General features: G+C 56.6%; 6 protein-coding genes and 1 non-coding gene across 7 annotated transcripts; 3 read left to right on the plus strand and 4 right to left on the minus strand.

Annotated features, from left to right (window-relative positions):
• Nucleotides 1-54: 54 nt before the first annotated feature.
• B0I36DRAFT_370980 (cytochrome P450) lies at nt 55-1,832 on the minus strand (the record flags this gene model as incomplete). The annotated part of the gene is made up of 4 exons (XM_046159971.1): nt 55-494; nt 558-1,332; nt 1,394-1,513; nt 1,599-1,832. 4 exons carry the CDS (start codon nt 1,830-1,832, stop codon nt 55-57), a joined length of 1,569 nt encoding a protein of 522 aa, XP_046018243.1.
• Nucleotides 1,833-3,923: 2,091 nt separating this feature from the next.
• Nucleotides 3,924-4,568, plus strand: B0I36DRAFT_233827 (Snf7 family protein; the record flags this gene model as incomplete). The annotated part of the gene is made up of 1 exon (XM_046149256.1): nt 3,924-4,568. One exon carries the CDS (start codon nt 3,924-3,926, stop codon nt 4,566-4,568), a length of 645 nt encoding a protein of 214 aa, XP_046018244.1.
• A 191-nt stretch (nt 4,569-4,759) lies between these two features.
• Nucleotides 4,760-8,655, minus strand: B0I36DRAFT_259412 (uncharacterized protein). The gene is made up of 2 exons (XM_046151104.1): nt 7,963-8,655; nt 4,760-7,881 (listed from the first exon to the last, which is right to left on the minus strand). Exons 1-2 carry the CDS (start codon nt 8,174-8,176, stop codon nt 4,964-4,966), a joined length of 3,132 nt encoding a protein of 1,043 aa, XP_046018245.1. The 5' UTR covers nt 8,177-8,655; the 3' UTR covers nt 4,760-4,963.
• A 209-nt stretch (nt 8,656-8,864) lies between these two features.
• Nucleotides 8,865-10,135, minus strand: B0I36DRAFT_310148 (Alpha/beta hydrolase fold-1). Its single transcript, XM_046152220.1, has 2 exons — nt 9,516-10,135; nt 8,865-9,426 (listed from the first exon to the last, which is right to left on the minus strand). The coding sequence occupies exons 1-2, from the start codon at nt 9,915-9,917 to the stop codon at nt 9,076-9,078; spliced, it is 753 nt and encodes a 250-aa protein (XP_046018246.1). The 5' UTR covers nt 9,918-10,135; the 3' UTR covers nt 8,865-9,075.
• A 628-nt stretch (nt 10,136-10,763) lies between these two features.
• On the plus strand, nt 10,764-10,835 carry B0I36DRAFT_t10. The gene has a single exon. It is a non-coding gene; the product is annotated as a tRNA-Met (tRNA).
• Nucleotides 10,836-11,609: 774 nt separating this feature from the next.
• On the minus strand, nt 11,610-13,525 carry B0I36DRAFT_343978 (siderophore iron transporter mirB; the record flags this gene model as incomplete). Its single annotated transcript, XM_046156215.1, has 3 exons — nt 11,610-12,870; nt 12,942-13,229; nt 13,296-13,525. 3 exons carry the CDS (start codon nt 13,523-13,525, stop codon nt 11,610-11,612), a joined length of 1,779 nt encoding a protein of 592 aa, XP_046018247.1.
• Nucleotides 13,526-15,455: 1,930 nt separating this feature from the next.
• On the plus strand, nt 15,456-16,188 carry B0I36DRAFT_310154 (uncharacterized protein). The gene is made up of 2 exons (XM_046152221.1): nt 15,456-15,841; nt 15,991-16,188. The coding sequence occupies exons 1-2, from the start codon at nt 15,496-15,498 to the stop codon at nt 16,173-16,175; spliced, it is 531 nt and encodes a 176-aa protein (XP_046018248.1). The 5' UTR covers nt 15,456-15,495; the 3' UTR covers nt 16,176-16,188.
• The last annotated feature ends 860 nt before the right edge of the window (nt 16,189-17,048 follow it).

Genomic DNA, 17,048 nt, shown 5'->3' on the forward strand with positions numbered 1-17,048 from the left:
ACGCCACATCCCTGGCTTTCAATGAAAAAGAGCCCCCAACATCCACAATGCCGCTCACTTCACCTCAATAGTGTCCAGATCAATCTCCGGCACCCTTCTCCTCATCTGGACCTTGGTGTCTTGGTGCGTCGACGCGACAGTCTCAAACATCTGCATCGGCACAGGCTTCTCACCTGGGGCCCAGCGAAAGTCATACTTCAGCAGCAGGTGGCACAGCAGGATCTTGACTTCATTGGCAGCAAAGAAGCGGCCCGGGCAGGCATGCTGGCCGTGGCCGAAGAACATGTGCGCAGGTGTGGTTGTGACGAGTTGCCAGCTGTGTTCCTCACCCTCGCGCTCGCGCATCTTGAGAAATCGTGCAGCATCGAACTTCTCAGGCTCGGGATACAGCTCGGGATCCATGAAGTTGGTGGCCACCATGATGCGCACACCTTTTGGCAGGACGGTTCCATCGGACAGCGTAGTTTCCTCAGTAACGAGGCGATTCATTGAGGCTAGGATGAAGCGTGATGTCAGTTTGCGAAGATGTCTTGTCTGGATAGGAAGCGAGAACTCACTTGTACCCATAGGCCGCACCCTCTGGCCTTCCTTGATGAAGCTGTCCATCAACTTAAGCTTGTACAAGCTAGTCTTGGCCCAGCCGCCCTCGCCAATGACCCGGATTACCTCCTCACGCAGCTGTGGCACAACCTCGGGGTGGTCGCACAAGTCCATGATAATCGCACATGTCGTCTCTGTGGTGGTATGGATCGCTGCCATGCTCAGAGACAGCTGACCTGCTACATAGTCGATGTTGGCACCGTTGGCTACATCGTACATCCACCCAATCGTGTCGGCCATCTTGGGCGGCTTCTCGCCCGCGGCCTTGGCCTTGTCGACAATGTCCAGACGCCTCTTGACCTCAGGATCGATCAGGTTACGGGCATCACGGACGGCTTTGCGAAGCCTTGCGGACATTGGGTTGAGCCAATACGCCAAAGGCCTCATGAACCATGGGGCGGCACGCATGATGAACGAGATGGTAAAAGAGTCAACGGTATAAGACTTGGTGATCTCGAGCCATCGTCGATTGCGGCAGAGCGGCAGGCCGAGGAAGACACGGGACGACAAGCGGGCGACAACTTCGATGACGTCCTCCCTTAGACTGCGCGTCTCCCAATCATCGACGCCACCATAGACGTCCTGGAGAGAAGCAGTAGTCTCGTCGACGAGATCACCAGTGATCAGGTTGAGCGACTGGGTCAACTTCGTACGCACAGTAGTTTGGATCAACCAGTCGTTCTCGAGGCCGATGCGGTGGCCATCGAAGCCGGGATATTCGATGAAAAAGTCCTGTGTTTGCGGTCAGCGGGACGTTTGGGCGACGCTGATCAGCTGCTGGCCAGCTTTATACCTTCTTGAAAGCCAGGTGCATAAACATCTGCGGGTTGTTCTTGATCTCGTCGGCGAAGCGGTTGGGCAAGATGATCTTGGGGCCTGTGCCGGTCAGGACTTGATATGGCCCTCCAGAGTACTACATAACATGACACCGTGGTCAGCATTTATTGGCAGTGGCCGCGGAACCCGCCACTGTTTGAGGGTACAAGAAGTGTATTGACCTTGTCATCGCCAAGTCTGACGAGCTCGCGGCCGTGCCAGAGCCAGCTCTTCCTCGGAGTCTTGCCATCGAGAGAGGCAATGGGGATGCCAGCGACAGGCCGGTCCTTGGTTACGACCGAATAAATGGTGCCGAGGACAATGGTGGCCAGGACTGCCTGGAGGGAGACGGGTATGCCCTCTGGCAGTCGACGAAAGATGGACTCGGCCCACGGCGATTCGATGGTCACGTTCATTGCGGCGATGAAGTGCTGTGGACGACAAGGAACAGCTCCACGAGATTGTCAAGGCAAGTGCGGCGGAAACAAGGTTATAGCTTCCGCCTACGGGTCCAAGGGGACAGCCCCGAGTCTAAATAATTCTCCAAAGCTGGGTTGCCAGCACATCTTGCGCCGCCGTCGATAAGGGAGCAGCATCGAAGTGCCCAGGTACACCAGACCAGGTACTAGGCCGGGCACCAGAGGCTAAGGAGTGGGCGACATGGCGCCATGGCCGCAACGAGGCCGAATCAGGGGCTGCGGGATGCGAATAAGAGGGCGGTGGAGTGGGATGGCTCCGGCGCATCTGTGCTGGGCCACTCGTGCCCGTACGGGGCGGATCAGGGCACCACCAAGGCATTCTATACGCACGCTAGCCACTAGGTATATCTTGATGGCAATGGGTGGGTTCGTCACTGGGCGTCGTACTTGGCGCGGGGACTGCCGCCAGTGGTGCTGCTTTGTTGCAAGCCATGGCCGGATGATTCAGAAGACGTGCTGCGTGTTGTCGGGCGTACTCCATGCTGGTGGTGGTTGACATTGAGAAGGACAGGGAGCCCGGCGCAGCTGGTGGCTGCGTCTCCGCACCCGGATGCGATGTTTCGGCAGGGGTCCCCCCCCTTTGCTTTACGAACCAGCGCCGCAGGGCAGGGACTCGATGCCAGCCAGCCAATGCCGTGCCGTGTGATTGATTCCTACTCGGCAGGCAGCGAGTACGAACGCGAACGCGGGGTCGCGAATCAGGCACTTTTGCACAGTATCAGCTTGGCCGCATTATCTGGCCATCCCCACCGAGGCCACAGCACGGCTCGCGACGGGTTCGTATTTGACGGGACGGCAGTGATACGGCACAAGCATCGTGCATGCAACCCACTTGCATGGACCTGGTATCATCATCTGTGATGCTGCCATGTCTCTTGCCTCATAATCAAGGGAAGTCACCGTTCTGTGTCACGAGTCATCCTCAACAAGACGAGCCGAACAAGACGGGCCGCGGCGATCATTCCGAAAAATCTCCCCCGAGCCATCTCTAGTGCTGCGCTTGGACAATGTCGCTCCATAGGCTCGGTCCAACGACACGGGCTCGAAGAGATACTGCCATTGGCAAAGCGGCCCTGAATGTGCGTGGCACTTATCCTGGCACATATGGCCGTCGCTCGGACATGTCAAGTCTTCTCGAGACTTCGTAGTGGCCCCTTCAACAAGCCCCAAAACGCAAGCATGCCGACCACTCGGATCCTCTGCTCAACCTTGGAATCGGGTCGCCGCGAACTCCTAGTCTGTCAAAATCCTTTCGGATCGCAAGAGAGCCCTCACAAAGAAAAAAAAAGAAAGAAAAGAAGAGGAATAAGGAAGAAAGCAGCATCTGCGGGCAACAAAGTTTGATGAAAGCCAGACGTCGTGGTCGAGGGAGCTGATCACATGCTACTCAGCTTGCCTCGTCGTTTGAAGCAGCAGCGCCTGGCTGCAGCTGCCCACACGAGAGAAGCTGGATCCAGGTGGCCCCACACTGGCAGCGCAGGCAGGCCCTCCCCCACACGTCATGTCATGCCCGCCAGCCCCCGCGATCGCCGCAGCTACGGCCGACCACTGACTGAGGCAGCCATCGTCGGCCTCACGAGAGACTGCACCATCTCCCCCAACCACTCCTGCCAGGCACCAGCCAAACCAGTCCGACAGCGACAACGCGGACGCAAGCAACGCTCTGCTCGAAGCTTGCAGCCCTGCCACCACCAGCAGCAGCAACAACAACAACATCGCACCACCAACCCCAGCGCACCGGAAAGCAGCACGGAAACGCTGTCCCGCCCAAAGTCGAACACGAAGCGCTCAAAGCCTCTGTGATATCTGGGGCAGAGCCTGGTCCGAATACTGGGCAGAACACAAAACGACACAACTCGGCAGGGCCACCCACTTCAGCCACCTCCGTGTCGACTCGCTTCCGTCCGACGTTGCGGCGACAGCTTCGAGCAAGCGTCCACACACATCTCTCTTGTCTCCTTTCCACACGGCTCGCTTTTCATCAACATCCTTTAGAACCACAAGTCGGTCCGCCCCCCCGCCCCCAAGATGAACCGCCTCTTCGGTAGCGCCCCCAAGGGCCCCAAGCCGACCCTCAACTCGGCGATTGGCAACCTCGACACGCGGATCGGCGGCTTCGACGTAAAGATCGCCTCGCTCAACGCCGAGCTCGGCACGTACCAAGGGAAGATGGCCAAGATGCGCGATGGCCCCGGCAAGAACGCGCTGAAGCAAAAGGCCCTCAAGGTCCTGCAGCGGCGGAAGCAGTACGAGGCCCAGCGCGACCAGCTGCAGAGCCAGGTGTGGAACATGGAGCAGGCGCAGACGATGCAGGACAACCTGGCGGGCGTCATGACGACCGTCGACGCGATGAAGACGACGCAGAAGGAGCTGCGCAAGCAGTACGGCAAGGTCGACCTCGACAAGATTGAGCGCATGCAGGACGAGATGGCGGACCTCATGGACGTGGGCAACGAGATCCAGGAGACGCTCAGCAGGGGCTACGAGGTCCCCGAAGACGTCGACGAGGCCGAGCTCGACGCCGAGCTCGAGATGCTGGGCGCCGAGATGGAGATGGAGGGCGCCGGCATGGAGGGGGCCGGGAGCGACCTCGCCTTCTTGAAGGACGAGGTGCCCGAGTTTATCGACGAGCCGCCGGAGACAGCGGGCAAGGTCCAGGAGGCGGCGAGGTAGTCGTGTCTTTTTGTGTCGATATCCTAACTTCTGCATAGATAGCGAGATTGTATTCTGTTGTGGTTGATCAATGTGCGCGAAACCGTGTCCAATAGGCAGCACTTTTACCAAAATGTACTTCCGCATTCTGTGATGATGATGGCGCTTTGTCCAGACCAACACTTACTCGCGTGTGCGTGTGGCACTAGCAGCGAAACAATACTAGGGCTTCATATCATTAAAATGTCTAGTGACACGCTTCTTGTTCATGAGGATAAATCTGCTGCATTACATCATACGGCCGCTCTCATGAGCCTCTGTGCTCCAGAAAACCAATGGGGCCCCTGATCGCCTGTACTAACACCACCTGCCCGCATTTGCACTTCCTGCTTGATACTCACTGGGGAGCACAACGCTCATTCGACAGTGGCAAAGAACCGCGCGACCTCTTCGAGCTCTGGGTCGCCGTTACAGAAATCCCAACCCACAATCGTACTTGTCTGACTGCAGCAGATGATGCGTCGCGCGTCAAACTGCAGTTTGAAGATGCGTGCCGGGTTGGCCGCGGCATCTCCCTGGGCAATGTGAGGATGGTGCTGCTGGCTTTGAAGAAGCCCATGATGCTGCTGGTGATGTTGTTGTTGCTGTTGCTGCTGCTGCTGCTGCTGATGATGACCGCCAGCCCCACCAGCAGCATCGTTGTCTGCTGGTAGCACAGAAGCTCCTTGGGGAACTGGCAGAGTCTGTGCGTGCTGCGGCTGGATCAAAGGAGGGGCGAGTTGCACTGGCGGTTGTCCTTGACCAGTCAGTGACTGAAGCCGCGGGTTCATGAGATTCGAGATAGCTGGTAGTGCAGAGGGCCCTGCCGCGAATGCATTCGCGCGTTCGCTGACGGAACCGCTCGCTGCTCGTGATGATGATGCCAGAGATTGGAGCTGATCGACAGCATCGGGCCGATCTAGCTGCGACAACCCTGGTAGTTGAGTCGCGGATCCGTCTTGAAGCGATGCCACTGTTCGGTTCTGGGCTATTTGTACACGAATGAGCGCGTTCGTGACAACCTGTCGCAGTTGCCGCCGACTGTTGGGATTCGGCTCACGATCGATAGCTGCTTGGATGTGACTATGATATGACAGCATGGTCGGGTATGTCGCCAGTGCTTGCTGGAGCGCACCTGGTCCTTGAGGTATGATGCTATCAATCATCCGCATATACGGGACACTGCTTTGTGGTGGGCCAGCCGGCCGTGCGTGTGCCAGACCATGGTTAGGGACGGAGCTGGGCTGAAGCAGAGGTGGCGCACTTGCCGGAGGCTGTGGCGGCTGCGTGGTGAGCTGTGCTGGTGAAGGCCGCCTGCTGGCTGACACGGGCGGCGAGGATGGCCTCTCAGCTCTGGGAGCAGTGTTTCGCGACGGGTTTTGCTGGAGCGCTGCTTGTGCGCCTTCCTCCTGTCGCAAAATGTGCGCGCTTCGCCAGACTCCTTCCTCGTCGCGACGCCAAATAATGATTGTCTGATCATACGAGCCCGAGACGATACGTCCGTAAGGACCACCTCCGCCACCTGGAGGAAGCTTCGCTCCATAGGCTGTGATATCCTGCGGCCGACGACTTCCCGAGTTGAGCGGGCGGTTTCTCAACTGCTCGTGCTCGTCGAGCTCTCCAGCATCTCTGGCCTTGAAGTATGCTTGATCGACCGCCCTGGCCTGCATGTGATCTTCCTCGACACTGTAAGGGAGGTCACCAAAGCCGGCTTGTACGGTTCGCACCAAATTGCTGTGAGCGCGGAGACTCGCAACCTCGAGTCCAGTCTCTCGATCAAAGACCTTGACCTCATTATCACTGCTGCCGCTGACAATCCTACGACCGTCGTATTGTACGCAGGCGATGCCCTTGTTGTGCCCTAGGAAAGTTCTCCGGCAGATCTGGTTCGGCCAGTCCCAGACCTTGATATGTCGATCGCCACTAGCCGAGACAATCTCATTGTTGCAGATCTGGACGGCGTTGACAGCTGCACCGTGACCTTCCAAGCATCCAATCATCGTGTAAGGCGGCTTGATTGGCAGCTGGCTCAAAGGATCATCATATCCATAGTCCTTGAGATTGATGGGGACAGGGGAAACCGTATTGATGTCACCGTAACCAACATCGCCGGCCCGCAGTGGTACACGATTGAAGATCTTGATTGTACGGTCCTTGGAACACGTCACCAGGATTCGCTTGTCGAATTTGACGTTGAGCACAGATTCTTGGTGTGCCCTTCGCAGGCGCTGTATTATCTGGCCTGTTGAGAAGCGCCATAGAATCACGTCCGAATCGCTGCTTCCGGATACAATCAAATCTTCATCGGGGTCTGAGTCGAATTGTAGGCATAATACCGAGCCAGTGTGGTCCTGGAGCGGTGGACGTACGAGTCGTCGCGTTTGCAGGTTCCAGATGCGTATCGACTTATCCCTGCTTCCACTGACAAGATACTCGGCGTTGTACTGTAAGCTGTAGATGCACTCCTTGTGCCCCTCCTCGACATAATCAGGGTGAGGAAGCTGGAAGTTTGTGAAGCGCCCGCGATCCCAGTTCTTCTCAAGCCGTTTCCGCATGGTGTAGAGATACTTCCAGTTGAGCTTGTACCGCCCGTCGCGTTGGTCGAGTAGCCACAATGCAGCTTTCGGCAGCTGTGTCGTGTGGCCTACGACCACACCTGAGTCAAAGCTCGTTCCCGTCGTAGCTCGTCCTTTGCCCTTGTCTATGCTCGATGGCGGACGTTTTGATGGGCCTGACACCGGGCTGGGGGAAGCCACCATGAGGTCGTCCAAGTGTTGTGTGACGCTTGTTGTTGTCCTGGTGGACGAGCCGCTGCCTTTAGCCAAAGGCCCGCCAAACAGGCTTGTGCCTGTCATGGCAGTATCCCGAAGCTCATGTCTTGAAAGCTGGTCAACATCCGGCATCTCTGCATCCCGATCGTCACCGCCAGCTGGATCTGAGACAGCCCGTCGTTTGCTTGCATGCTCTTCTTCTGGTGAGAGGCATCTCTGGCTGTGCATTTGTGTATCGTTCATGCGCTGCTCGGCAGCCTCGATTTCTGGCAAGACCGCCTGCCAGCCCTCAAGATAGTATAGTCGCTCCCACAGCTTCCGGTCGAGGGCGAGATCGTACCAGCCTCGACAGCACATAGCAAGATGAATTAGGGACATTGGGTCCAGGTAGCCAAAGATCTTGAGACATATTTCCGGTGGCAGGTGGTCCACAAAATTAATGTATAGGCGAGGGTTGAGGTGGTTCATGACGATGTCGGCAATGACGGTTGTTGGCAGGTCATTGAGAAGGAGCATGGCAAGATCTAGAGACGGCCTTGGTCAGTGCGAGATCCGTACCATCGCTGCCAAATTGATAACTAGCTGGCGACCGGTGTTGTACTCACTCGTCTTGTCCTGCAGAGAGATGCTGTGCTTGTGGGTAGACAACCAGGCTGCAAGTTCTTCAAGGGATTGCGTCGGGATGATGGCGCCATTTGCGGTATACGCGCTCGCCACGGCAGAGTAGAGAGGGTGTTCGGAGTATCCCTCGTCCGGCTCTTGTGTCCGGGCGAAGGGTTCTATGGGGTCCGACTTGACCGTGTCGAAAGGCCCAGACATTGCTGAAAGATGTCAGGCAGTAGAGATTCCCAGCGACGGCGGGTTGGAGTTGCCGACGATTCTAGTGGCGGGTGTCTGTGGACGCTGGGCCAAGCATAAGATGTTGGCTAGCTCGTATATCGGCTGGATACTGCGTGAAGGCTCGTTCTAAGGATATTATGGGCTCGTGGCAGCGCGGCGAAGAAACTGAGGCATTCGCGAATCACCAAAGAAGAAGATCGATGAAGACATGCACGCGCTTTTCGTGACTCCGAGCGGCTTCCGATTGTTCGTCGCGAAGCAGATGTGGTTGCCTGGGGCGCCGGGCCTGCGCTTGATCTCGTATGTACAAGGAAGATTGTGAAGACGGTCGTTTGTATATAGGGCGTACAGCCGTCGACGGGGCGAGAGGTGAATGGTCCCTGCCGGGGTCGGGTCTAGTGTGAAGGAGCGGACTGGGCTGTTGATGTTGTTTGTTGTTTGTTGTTTGTTGATGATGCTGATGGAGGTGGGAATCGGCGTTGTTGAGAGCTGGGGTCGAGGCGCCGGGTTCTATATTGGGCTGGCACGTCGGCGGCAGCGGGGTGTTTTGGGGCCGGCAGCCTGCCTGGACTAGCGTGGGCTTGCGGGCCTGGACTGCCCTGAGCCAAACGGGCGAGACACACGCCATCGGCTGAGAAACCTTGCGACGACGTGCATGCAATGGGCATAGCTTGGCTCGGGGACACGGGGCGATGCTGGCAGGCAGGCAGGGGCCCCAGCCTTGGAAAAGGCAAACAGGGTCTGGCCAGGTCAAGGTCATTCGAGAACAAGTTTCGTACGTCTTGGAAGTGGGAACCTCATGGTAGGTATAGCATGATGACATCCTCCTCCTCAGTACACGTACGACCTCAGCACAGTTGTTCCTTTCCTGCCCGTCATCACACGTCGTCTTGCCGTCGCCTGCTGAATTCAAGGACACAATCCACAATAGCCCTGATCCCGTCGTCCCGCAGCCATGGGGAGTGTCCGCTCTCCAGCTCCGCCACCACCTTGGCGACCGCCGCCTCTGCGAACTGAAGCTGCGTCCCGAAGCTGATGACTCGGTCCTGCCGGCACGCAACATACCGCTTGGGAACCGGGACATCCGACGACTTGCAGACTGCGGCTCCGTCAAGATCCCGTGGGCTCTGACGCTGCAGCAGCGCGACTGCCTCGTTTGCACGGCCGGGTTCGATGTCGTGGTACATGGCTCGAATTGCGGCCTCGGGCCAGAGCAGCTTGGTCGCAGGCTGCCATAGAAACAGGACCCGTAGTCAGCAACAGAATGTCTAGCAACAATGGCAAACCCCTCTCAAGGGCAAGGACTGACTGCACGTACATTCACATCTTCTGGTGGAACACCCAGAATCTCTGGAGTCAGCGGCTGCTCCTTCTCCGTAAAGGCTGCAATGTAGACCAGAGCCACCACACCACCATCTTGTCCTGCTGCAGCCCGCTCCTCTCCTGTCAAGCCCGCAGCTGCCTGGGTGATGATCCTTCCGCCGTAACTGTGGCCGACCAGAATTGCCTCGTAGCCTTGCTCGAGAAAAGGCACCAGGTACTCTCGGACTCTCGCCACGTCTTCTAGGTGTGTCTTGGTCGCAGAAGCATCGTCGTAACCCGAGGTTGGTAGGGGCGGCGCAGCGACCGTCAGCCCGTGCCGCCTCAGCGCATCAATGAGATATTTGTAGTGCAAGGGCTGATGCCCTGCCCCGTGGACAAGACAGATGACCGTCTTCATGATTTGCACATCTGAGATATGTTCGAAGCGATTTGAAGAATGGGACAATTCAAAGGGAAGTTGATGGGCAATCCCGAGCGCAGCACCCAAAAAGATATAGGCACGATTCGAGGTTGTGCAAACGCTTGTTCACTTCACTTCTCACATGCAGATCATGCATCTCAGCTGTGGAATCGCGGCTGGGGGCTCTTAGTCGGTAAACGGGGAGCAGGCTGCTGACTGAGACAGTAAGACACGGGACGTCTCCAAGTCACTGATGTCCTCCACGGCAGCTTCGCAAGTCATTGCACCTGGAGCAACTACCACTTGCAAAGCGCAGACCAACTTGGACGACTATGATCTCGCCAGCTCCTCTGGATCTCTCTCTGAACACGTGAACTACAGCCAAGAATAAGGTCGATAAGGTTACAACTCAAGATGTGCTGATCGCCTTTTAGCGCAATGCGGGGACCTGCTGCATAGTCCCAATGCCCATGTACTGTTGTCCTGTTATCGAAGCCAAGCTCCTGACTTGTCCTCAGCACAAATCAGCTCGTGCACCTGCTATACCCCTCATCTCTCACTCTGCTCGCCCGCATTCGACCCTTTCCTCTCTCTCCTTCTTCCACTTCCCTTTCATTTGCTGTCCAAGCTCTGCAAGGTTTGGCCCGGCCAAGGTATCCCATCTCCTTGCTTGGACTCTCAGGACGTCCCGCAGAAAGGCTCCACCCATTGACACTTGTAGAAAACACATTTCCTGGGTGTTTCTCGTCGCTGATGAGCAATAACCCAGCTGGGAGGATCTCGCCAAAGATGTGGTGTAATCATGTACCGCGATAAGAGCCACCGATTTCAACAAAGTCCATAAGCAGTTTGGCGCAGGGGAAGCGCGCCGGGCTCATAACCCGGAGGTCCTCCGATCGAAACGGAGAACTGCTAACACCATTCGGATTTCCTTTTTGCCATTTGCCGCAGTAATGCGCACCTCACACATAAGTCTTGCTCTCCGACTCTGTCTGCTTCCGACGTCGCATCGCCTCTGCAAGCGCACTTGTCTTTTTTTATGAACTAAGCTCTGCTTGTCCCCTAATCTATTATTTCCGTGGCTCAATCACCCTTTTTTTCCTCCCCAAGAGAGGCAGTCTGCGCTGCAACACGTAGGTGGATATCGTGCTCGAACGACACGATACTTGCACTGCTGATGGAGTACGTACGGATGTTTGATTTTGGATTAATGATGCGATACAAAATCTTCATATCAACCGAGACCTGTCTGTTTAAATTCAGATCCGTATGGACGGGCGGGTACCTTTGTGCTCAGCAAGTTTGATTTGCACTAGATGCGATATATCTAGATCGAGTCGTCGCCGCGTACGTCACGAACCAGGGCTGCAACAACGAGAGCATCCTCGACATGGATAGGTTCCACACATTACTCATTATATCACAATACTTTTTAAGATAAGGGGGTATATCTGCGTAAAACTCTCACTCCTTCGCGCCAAATACTTTTGTGTGTGTGAAACTGGCTTCAACTCCGCAGAACAGTCTCTTTTTTCCAGCCAACCACCAACCACGACAATTTTTACAAAGACAAAACGTGATGTCAAGCTGCAGCGATGAAGAAAGAATCTGGGTTTTCCTTCATCACAACAATGCAAGACCAGCACGCTGCCTGAGACCAAAACAACTCGAGTCCCGCACGTACTCTCATCAGATGACCGTGCCCTTGACCTGCTTGAAGTCCTTGACCTTGATGTCGCGCCAGACCATGACGGCCGGGATCGCCACGATCAGGATGGTCGTGGCCGCGACGAGCATCCACTTCTGGGCCTCGCCGTACGCGCGCACGATGGCGTCGCGCTCGGGCGACCCCCACTCGTACGAGAGCTGCGCGGGCAGGCTGCCGTAGATGGTCGTGAGGTTGGCCTGGGCCTCCTGGGGCAGGTACTCTGCGAGCTTGGCGGGGAAGAGCGAGGTCCAGATGGCGGTGGCGATGGAGCCGCCGATGGCGCCGCCGACGCTGGCAAACATGCCCTCGACGGCGAGGACGACGGCGACGTGCTGGTGCGACGCGGCCGCCATGACGGCCATCTGCTCGCAGATGACGCAGAAGCCGCCGCCGGCGGCGATCAGGATCTGAGGGAGCACCACGTAGCCCACCGTCGTGCCGGGCGTGCGGAAGTGGATCATGAGCCCGACGCCCAGGATGGTCAGGGGCACGCCGAGGTACAGGCATACCCACTTGAAGCGGCCGCTCCAGCGGATCAGGATGCCGGCCACGAACGAGATCAGGCACGAGCCGATGCTGTAGACGTTGGCAATGTAGCCGGCCGAGATGATGTCAATGTTCAGCGCGGCCTGGTTGAAGGAGAAGAAGTATCCGTTCCACAAGTAGAACTCGATGAAGAGCACCGCGGCGAGCACGCAGGCGCCGAGGACGGTGCGGTCCTTGAGCAGGTCCCAGGGCATGAACTTGACCGGGGCGAAGCGCTGCTCCCAGACGACAGCAGCCACGAGGAGGACGAAGCCGACCACGAGCATGGAGAGCGTGAGCGGGTCCCTCCAGCCATAGTACTGGTACGAGTAGATGTTGAAGGGCAGGAGGAACAGCGAGAAGCCGCCGCAGAGCAGGAGCAAGCAGATGACGTCAAACTCCCAGAAGTAGTGCTTGATGCTCTGGCCCAGGGTCCGGCCACTCTCGTGCGCAGGCATGACGCCCTCTCTCTTGGCTTTCCTGTAGTTGAGCTGGAACAATAGCGCAAGAGGAGTGGCCATCAAGGGAGTGACAATGGCAAAGATGCCGAAACCCCATCGCCAACCCACAGTGGCGAGAACGGAAGCTGCGAGAGGGGAAGTGAACCACACCGTGAACAGATACGGCGAAGAGACGAAGGCGAGCATGAGTGCTCTGTTCTTGAGGTGCGAAGTATCGGCGATAAAGATCGAAAGGCTGTAGCTGACGCCGTTGTAACTGGTCCCCAACCATGTCAGTACTAGGTCCCACGTCTCTCCAAAACCGCGCAGCAGCACAAAGACACTTACCCGACCCAGTAAAATACCTGAGCAGCCGCGTAGGTCTCGACGTTCTGGCAAGCAGCCATCATGATGAGGCCCAAAGTGAGGAGTGAGATGCAGACCACGAAGCCCTGCGGGCGGCCCCAGATATCCAAGATCTTGGCGAGAACAAGTTTCGAAACACCCCCAATGATTCCAGAAATGACTCCAGTTGCTGCAGTCAATGAGTGTTGGGAGAAGGTACTGGTGACGTAGGGGGTAAGGAAGCCACCGAGTCCCTGTTCCATGGCATCGACGAAATAGATGATCCAGATGCTATAGCTTGCAATTAGCAAATGCCATTCCTATTCCGAGTCACTAGGATAACATATTAAAACTTACAAGACGTAAGCCATGATGAGGTGCTGCTTGGTCCAGACCTTGGTGGTGGCCTCGACTTTCTGGACTCCGAGCTGGGCATCCTTGGAGATGGAGTCCTCGGAGTCGCTTAGGTTGTCATTGCCTGCCACAGCGTCGGCCTGGGGCATGCCGGCTTCCTTGTCCGTCTCGGAACGGAGAACGGGCTCGGGCACTGGCTGCTCGGCCGGGACGGTGGCAAAGGGGTTCCTCATCTTGAGTGAGTATTCGCCGCTCAAAACCCACTGAAACCACTGGTGAGAGGACGACTTTTGATAGTCTAGGAGCGCTCGACTGGTAATAGGTCAGCTATGTTGCATCGGAAGTCGTCGGCGGGACGGCGCGCCTTTATGTACACCTCGTGGTGACTGTGACGCTAGGATAGCTTCCCGAGAGGCGACAGGACAGCCATGCTCGCCTCTTCCTGGACAGGCTTGGGAACGCCATCAGCATGTCCAAAACCTAGAATGAGGGTGGAGTACATGGCCGCAAGACCCTGGACCCTTGCTTGTGATGGGCTGCGGCGTAGCCCTGTTCAGTCCCAGCATGCCAGGTCTGGCTCCTTGGCTCGGCGGCTTTGCCCACCTTCGGGTAAGCAGCGGTCTCCACCCGCCGGCGACCTGCGAAACAGTCGACGATGGACGTGCAATTCCCGTCAGACACCGGTGGCTGTTCTTCGGACAGAAAGCCGAGAGAAGGCCTGGGTACTGCCCCGTCATGGCCGATCAAAGAGAGTGGTCTTTATCCGCCCGAACCAGGGCCAACAACTACGAGGGAGTGAAGCTTCACAGGACGAGAAACACGGGCTTCAGGGCATGTGAGTGTGTCTCTGACTATCGGATGAGGGTGGCCACACGGTTTTGGCCGACACTCTTCTTGGCAGGAAAGAGTTCCCAGCCGTCCGGACACCGACGAACAACCCCCAGTCAACCACGGCGACTGTTAGTCTCTGATCTACTCATGCAGGTTCGGCCCACATGACCTTGTTCCACCACATGTGTGGAGGTGCGTCCCAGGTGATCGATCCAGAGTTGCTCGACGGGCACCATAATCTGGAGGAGCGGCGCCCCTAGCGTCGAGGCGCGTGCGGGAGTTTTCCACCGAGGGGGAGTGGAGCGGCGTAGATGGCGCAGATTGATAAGATAAAATTTTCTAATCAGATGGATCCAGTCGCGCTTGGCAGCATTGGCGTCGGTTCCGTTGAAGCGCTCGGAACCGGCTCGCGTGTGATGGCGCTGTCAAGACCTGGTCTCCTATGCCTTGGAAATTGCCTCGTACGGGTTTGGCCGCCGATGCCGGACATTCGATGTGTGACTGCTGTTCTGATGGCCATCCAGGTGAACTGGCAATATTCGGCTCGGCTCCGGTCAACCCAGAGCGTCGCATCCAGGTTGTATTACTTTGTAGACCTGAGCTGGCCGGGCACAGTTGATGATCTCGCGAACAAGCACACGTTAAAAACCACTGCCCCTCTTTCTCCAATGACAGTCTTCACGCTCAGCCTCGCGCCGTCCAGCCCGCTCCTGGATTCGCGCAAGTAAGGCGAAAATGCCAAGCTGCCGAGTTTGCATCTTGCCATCAGCTGGGCACAGAACCAGTTAGGTCCACCATGACAATGGGCCGTTCCTGTCTGCCACCCTTGCTCCGTGTGCACACCAATAGCCTGTCTGGCTGGAAGCCAGGGCCCATAAGGTTTGTCGCGTGTAGTTGGTCGCTTCGCCATACCACCGGCGACGCCGATGGTGATACAAGCCTGCAGAGAGAGAAACGTTGCTTGACTTGTCATTCTGCAGCTCTTTTTGGAGAACTAGCCACGCCATGCAATTGCGCTGCCCGTTCTTGTGACCAGTCATGTAACAGAAACTCTGAGCGTGATGGGTTTGTCCCTGCTGGCTTACGAAGCTGAGTCACAAATATTGTCTTTGTAGGTGACCGAGCCGTCGCGAAGACGTCCAGTGGGCCGGTCGTTGAAATGGGAACAGGCAGTGACAGCACTGAAGAGCCACATCCCCATGTAGGAGCTGCCTCGACCAAGGATCTGGAATATGGTGGAGTTCATGGTTGATGTCGCGGTCGGCGTTCTTTGGCACTTTATGCAATTTGCATAAATACATAACACATGCATATTTACCAATACACAAGATGATGCATATCTCAGGGGAGGAGTGGTGCCGACCCCACAAATATGCACAACTCCTGCGACCCTCATTTTCTCGCCCAACAACGACCACCAAGAGTTATCGCCATCGGGAAGCGGCTTCGCAGCACCACCACGTCGGCGCAAAGCAAGCATACCAGAGTCGACAACAACGCCCGCCAATTGCCGAGGCCAGCTGTTGTTGCCGAAACACGGCACTGCGGACTCACCAACAGCTCCCCACCAGGAAAACAGAAGAAACGAAAAACAGCCAACACAATGTCGTCCGTTCACCACAAGCCGTTCCGCCTCCCTCCAGTCAAGACGCTGCGCGTCCACGCCCCGAATGGCACCAGAGAGCGGCCCTGCGTGACCATCATGTCTTCAGTCCTCGGTTCGTCTTTTTTCTTCGAATCCATACACGCACAAATGCCCGCCCCGTCCGGCACATCAGGAATCCCCCACAGATAGGCCGCCGAGGAGAGGGAGAGAGGGGGAGAGAGAGCACTCTGGCTAACTTTTTGCAAACTTCAACGCCAATAGCATGCTGGGCGTCAGCAGGATACAGCACATCGGCGTGCGCGCAGGTCGAGCAGGCCCTGCGCGCGTGCATGGACCAGCCCAGCGCCGGCAAGCCCCGGAGGAGCGAGGTCAACTACCACCTGTCGCGGTTCCAGGACCGCGTGTCGCAGCCCGCGTCCAAGGCGAACAAGAAGAAGAACAAATAAGCAAATATCCGACATCGAAGGGATACGAAACGAAGGGAGAGAGAGAGAGAGAGAGATACACACACACACACACACACACACACACACACACACAGAGGGAAAAAGAGAGGGCAGAATGGACCTACGCCCATGGGAGGTATTCGAGCCGGAGACGAGGGCGAACACACGACAAGCAGCTTGTATCATTATTGCAATCTTTTCGGCATTTCAAAGCGATCGGGACGGGGGGTTTCTCATGCCAGTGGCTCGCATGGGGATGTGTACATAAAAGCAAACTTTCGGCGACGAGAATCGACGAAGCCAGATCAGAAGAGAGGCTACAAAGTGGCTGGAGAACGGGGTGAATACTCGTGACGGACCAGAACACAGCCTGGCATTCAGGATCGCAGAGACGGCGCTGCCTGGCTACTCATGAACCCTTTCCCTTAACCCAAGCTCGAAGGTAACTCTGGATGAGATTGGCATGGCGAGGCTGTCCGGGAGCGTTCCATGGACTACATTCGACTGTCGAGGCATGTGGTCACGCGGAAAAGGCGAGCCGGAGGAATGGCGCCAGGTCGACACATGGAGATGTCGCACTGGCAGATGTACCACAATTCTGTGTATCAACACAATGATCTCAAAACGCATTCTAATTGGAACATGAACAAATCAAAGGAATTATGACACCCTCTGCAAACGGACGAACACGAAGAGTCCCTTGCTCTCCTCGTGATGTGAAATATGCGGTCACCACAGAGCTAACAGCCCAAGTGCACCGCATCAAGCACTCTTTGATGAAACGCAGGCTAATCAGTCACGCCACAGTTACCACGGGAATCACGAGAATTGCTCACGAAGTCGTGTTGCTGGCATAAATCATACAGTTACCAA

Source organism: Microdochium trichocladiopsis (assembly GCF_020744255.1).
Source record: "Microdochium trichocladiopsis strain MPI-CAGE-CH-0230 chromosome Unknown B0I36scaffold_1, whole genome shotgun sequence".
NCBI lineage: Eukaryota > Fungi > Ascomycota > Sordariomycetes > Xylariales > Microdochiaceae > Microdochium > Microdochium trichocladiopsis.

What these genes read in the sequence shown, in the direction of transcription:
- B0I36DRAFT_259412 (XM_046151104.1), bottom strand. Translation starts at nt 8,176, where the DNA reads ATGTCTGGGCCTTTCGACACGGTCAAGTCGGACCCCATAGAACCCTTC. An exon ending in CTCTCTGCAGGACAAGACGA is followed by an intron (nt 7,882 to 7,962) that starts GTGAGTACAACA and finishes GGCCGTCTCTAG; the next exon opens with ATCTTGCCATGCTCCTTCTC.
- B0I36DRAFT_310148 (XM_046152220.1), bottom strand. Translation starts at nt 9,917, where the DNA reads ATGAAGACGGTCATCTGTCTTGTCCACGGGGCAGGGCATCAGCCCTTG. An exon ending in TTCCACCAGAAGATGTGAAT is followed by an intron (nt 9,427 to 9,515) that starts GTACGTGCAGTC and finishes TTTCTATGGCAG; the next exon opens with CCTGCGACCAAGCTGCTCTG.
- B0I36DRAFT_310154 (XM_046152221.1), top strand. Translation starts at nt 15,496, where the DNA reads ATGCACAACTCCTGCGACCCTCATTTTCTCGCCCAACAACGACCACCA. An exon ending in CATCATGTCTTCAGTCCTCG is followed by an intron (nt 15,842 to 15,990) that starts GTTCGTCTTTTT and finishes CAACGCCAATAG; the next exon opens with CATGCTGGGCGTCAGCAGGA.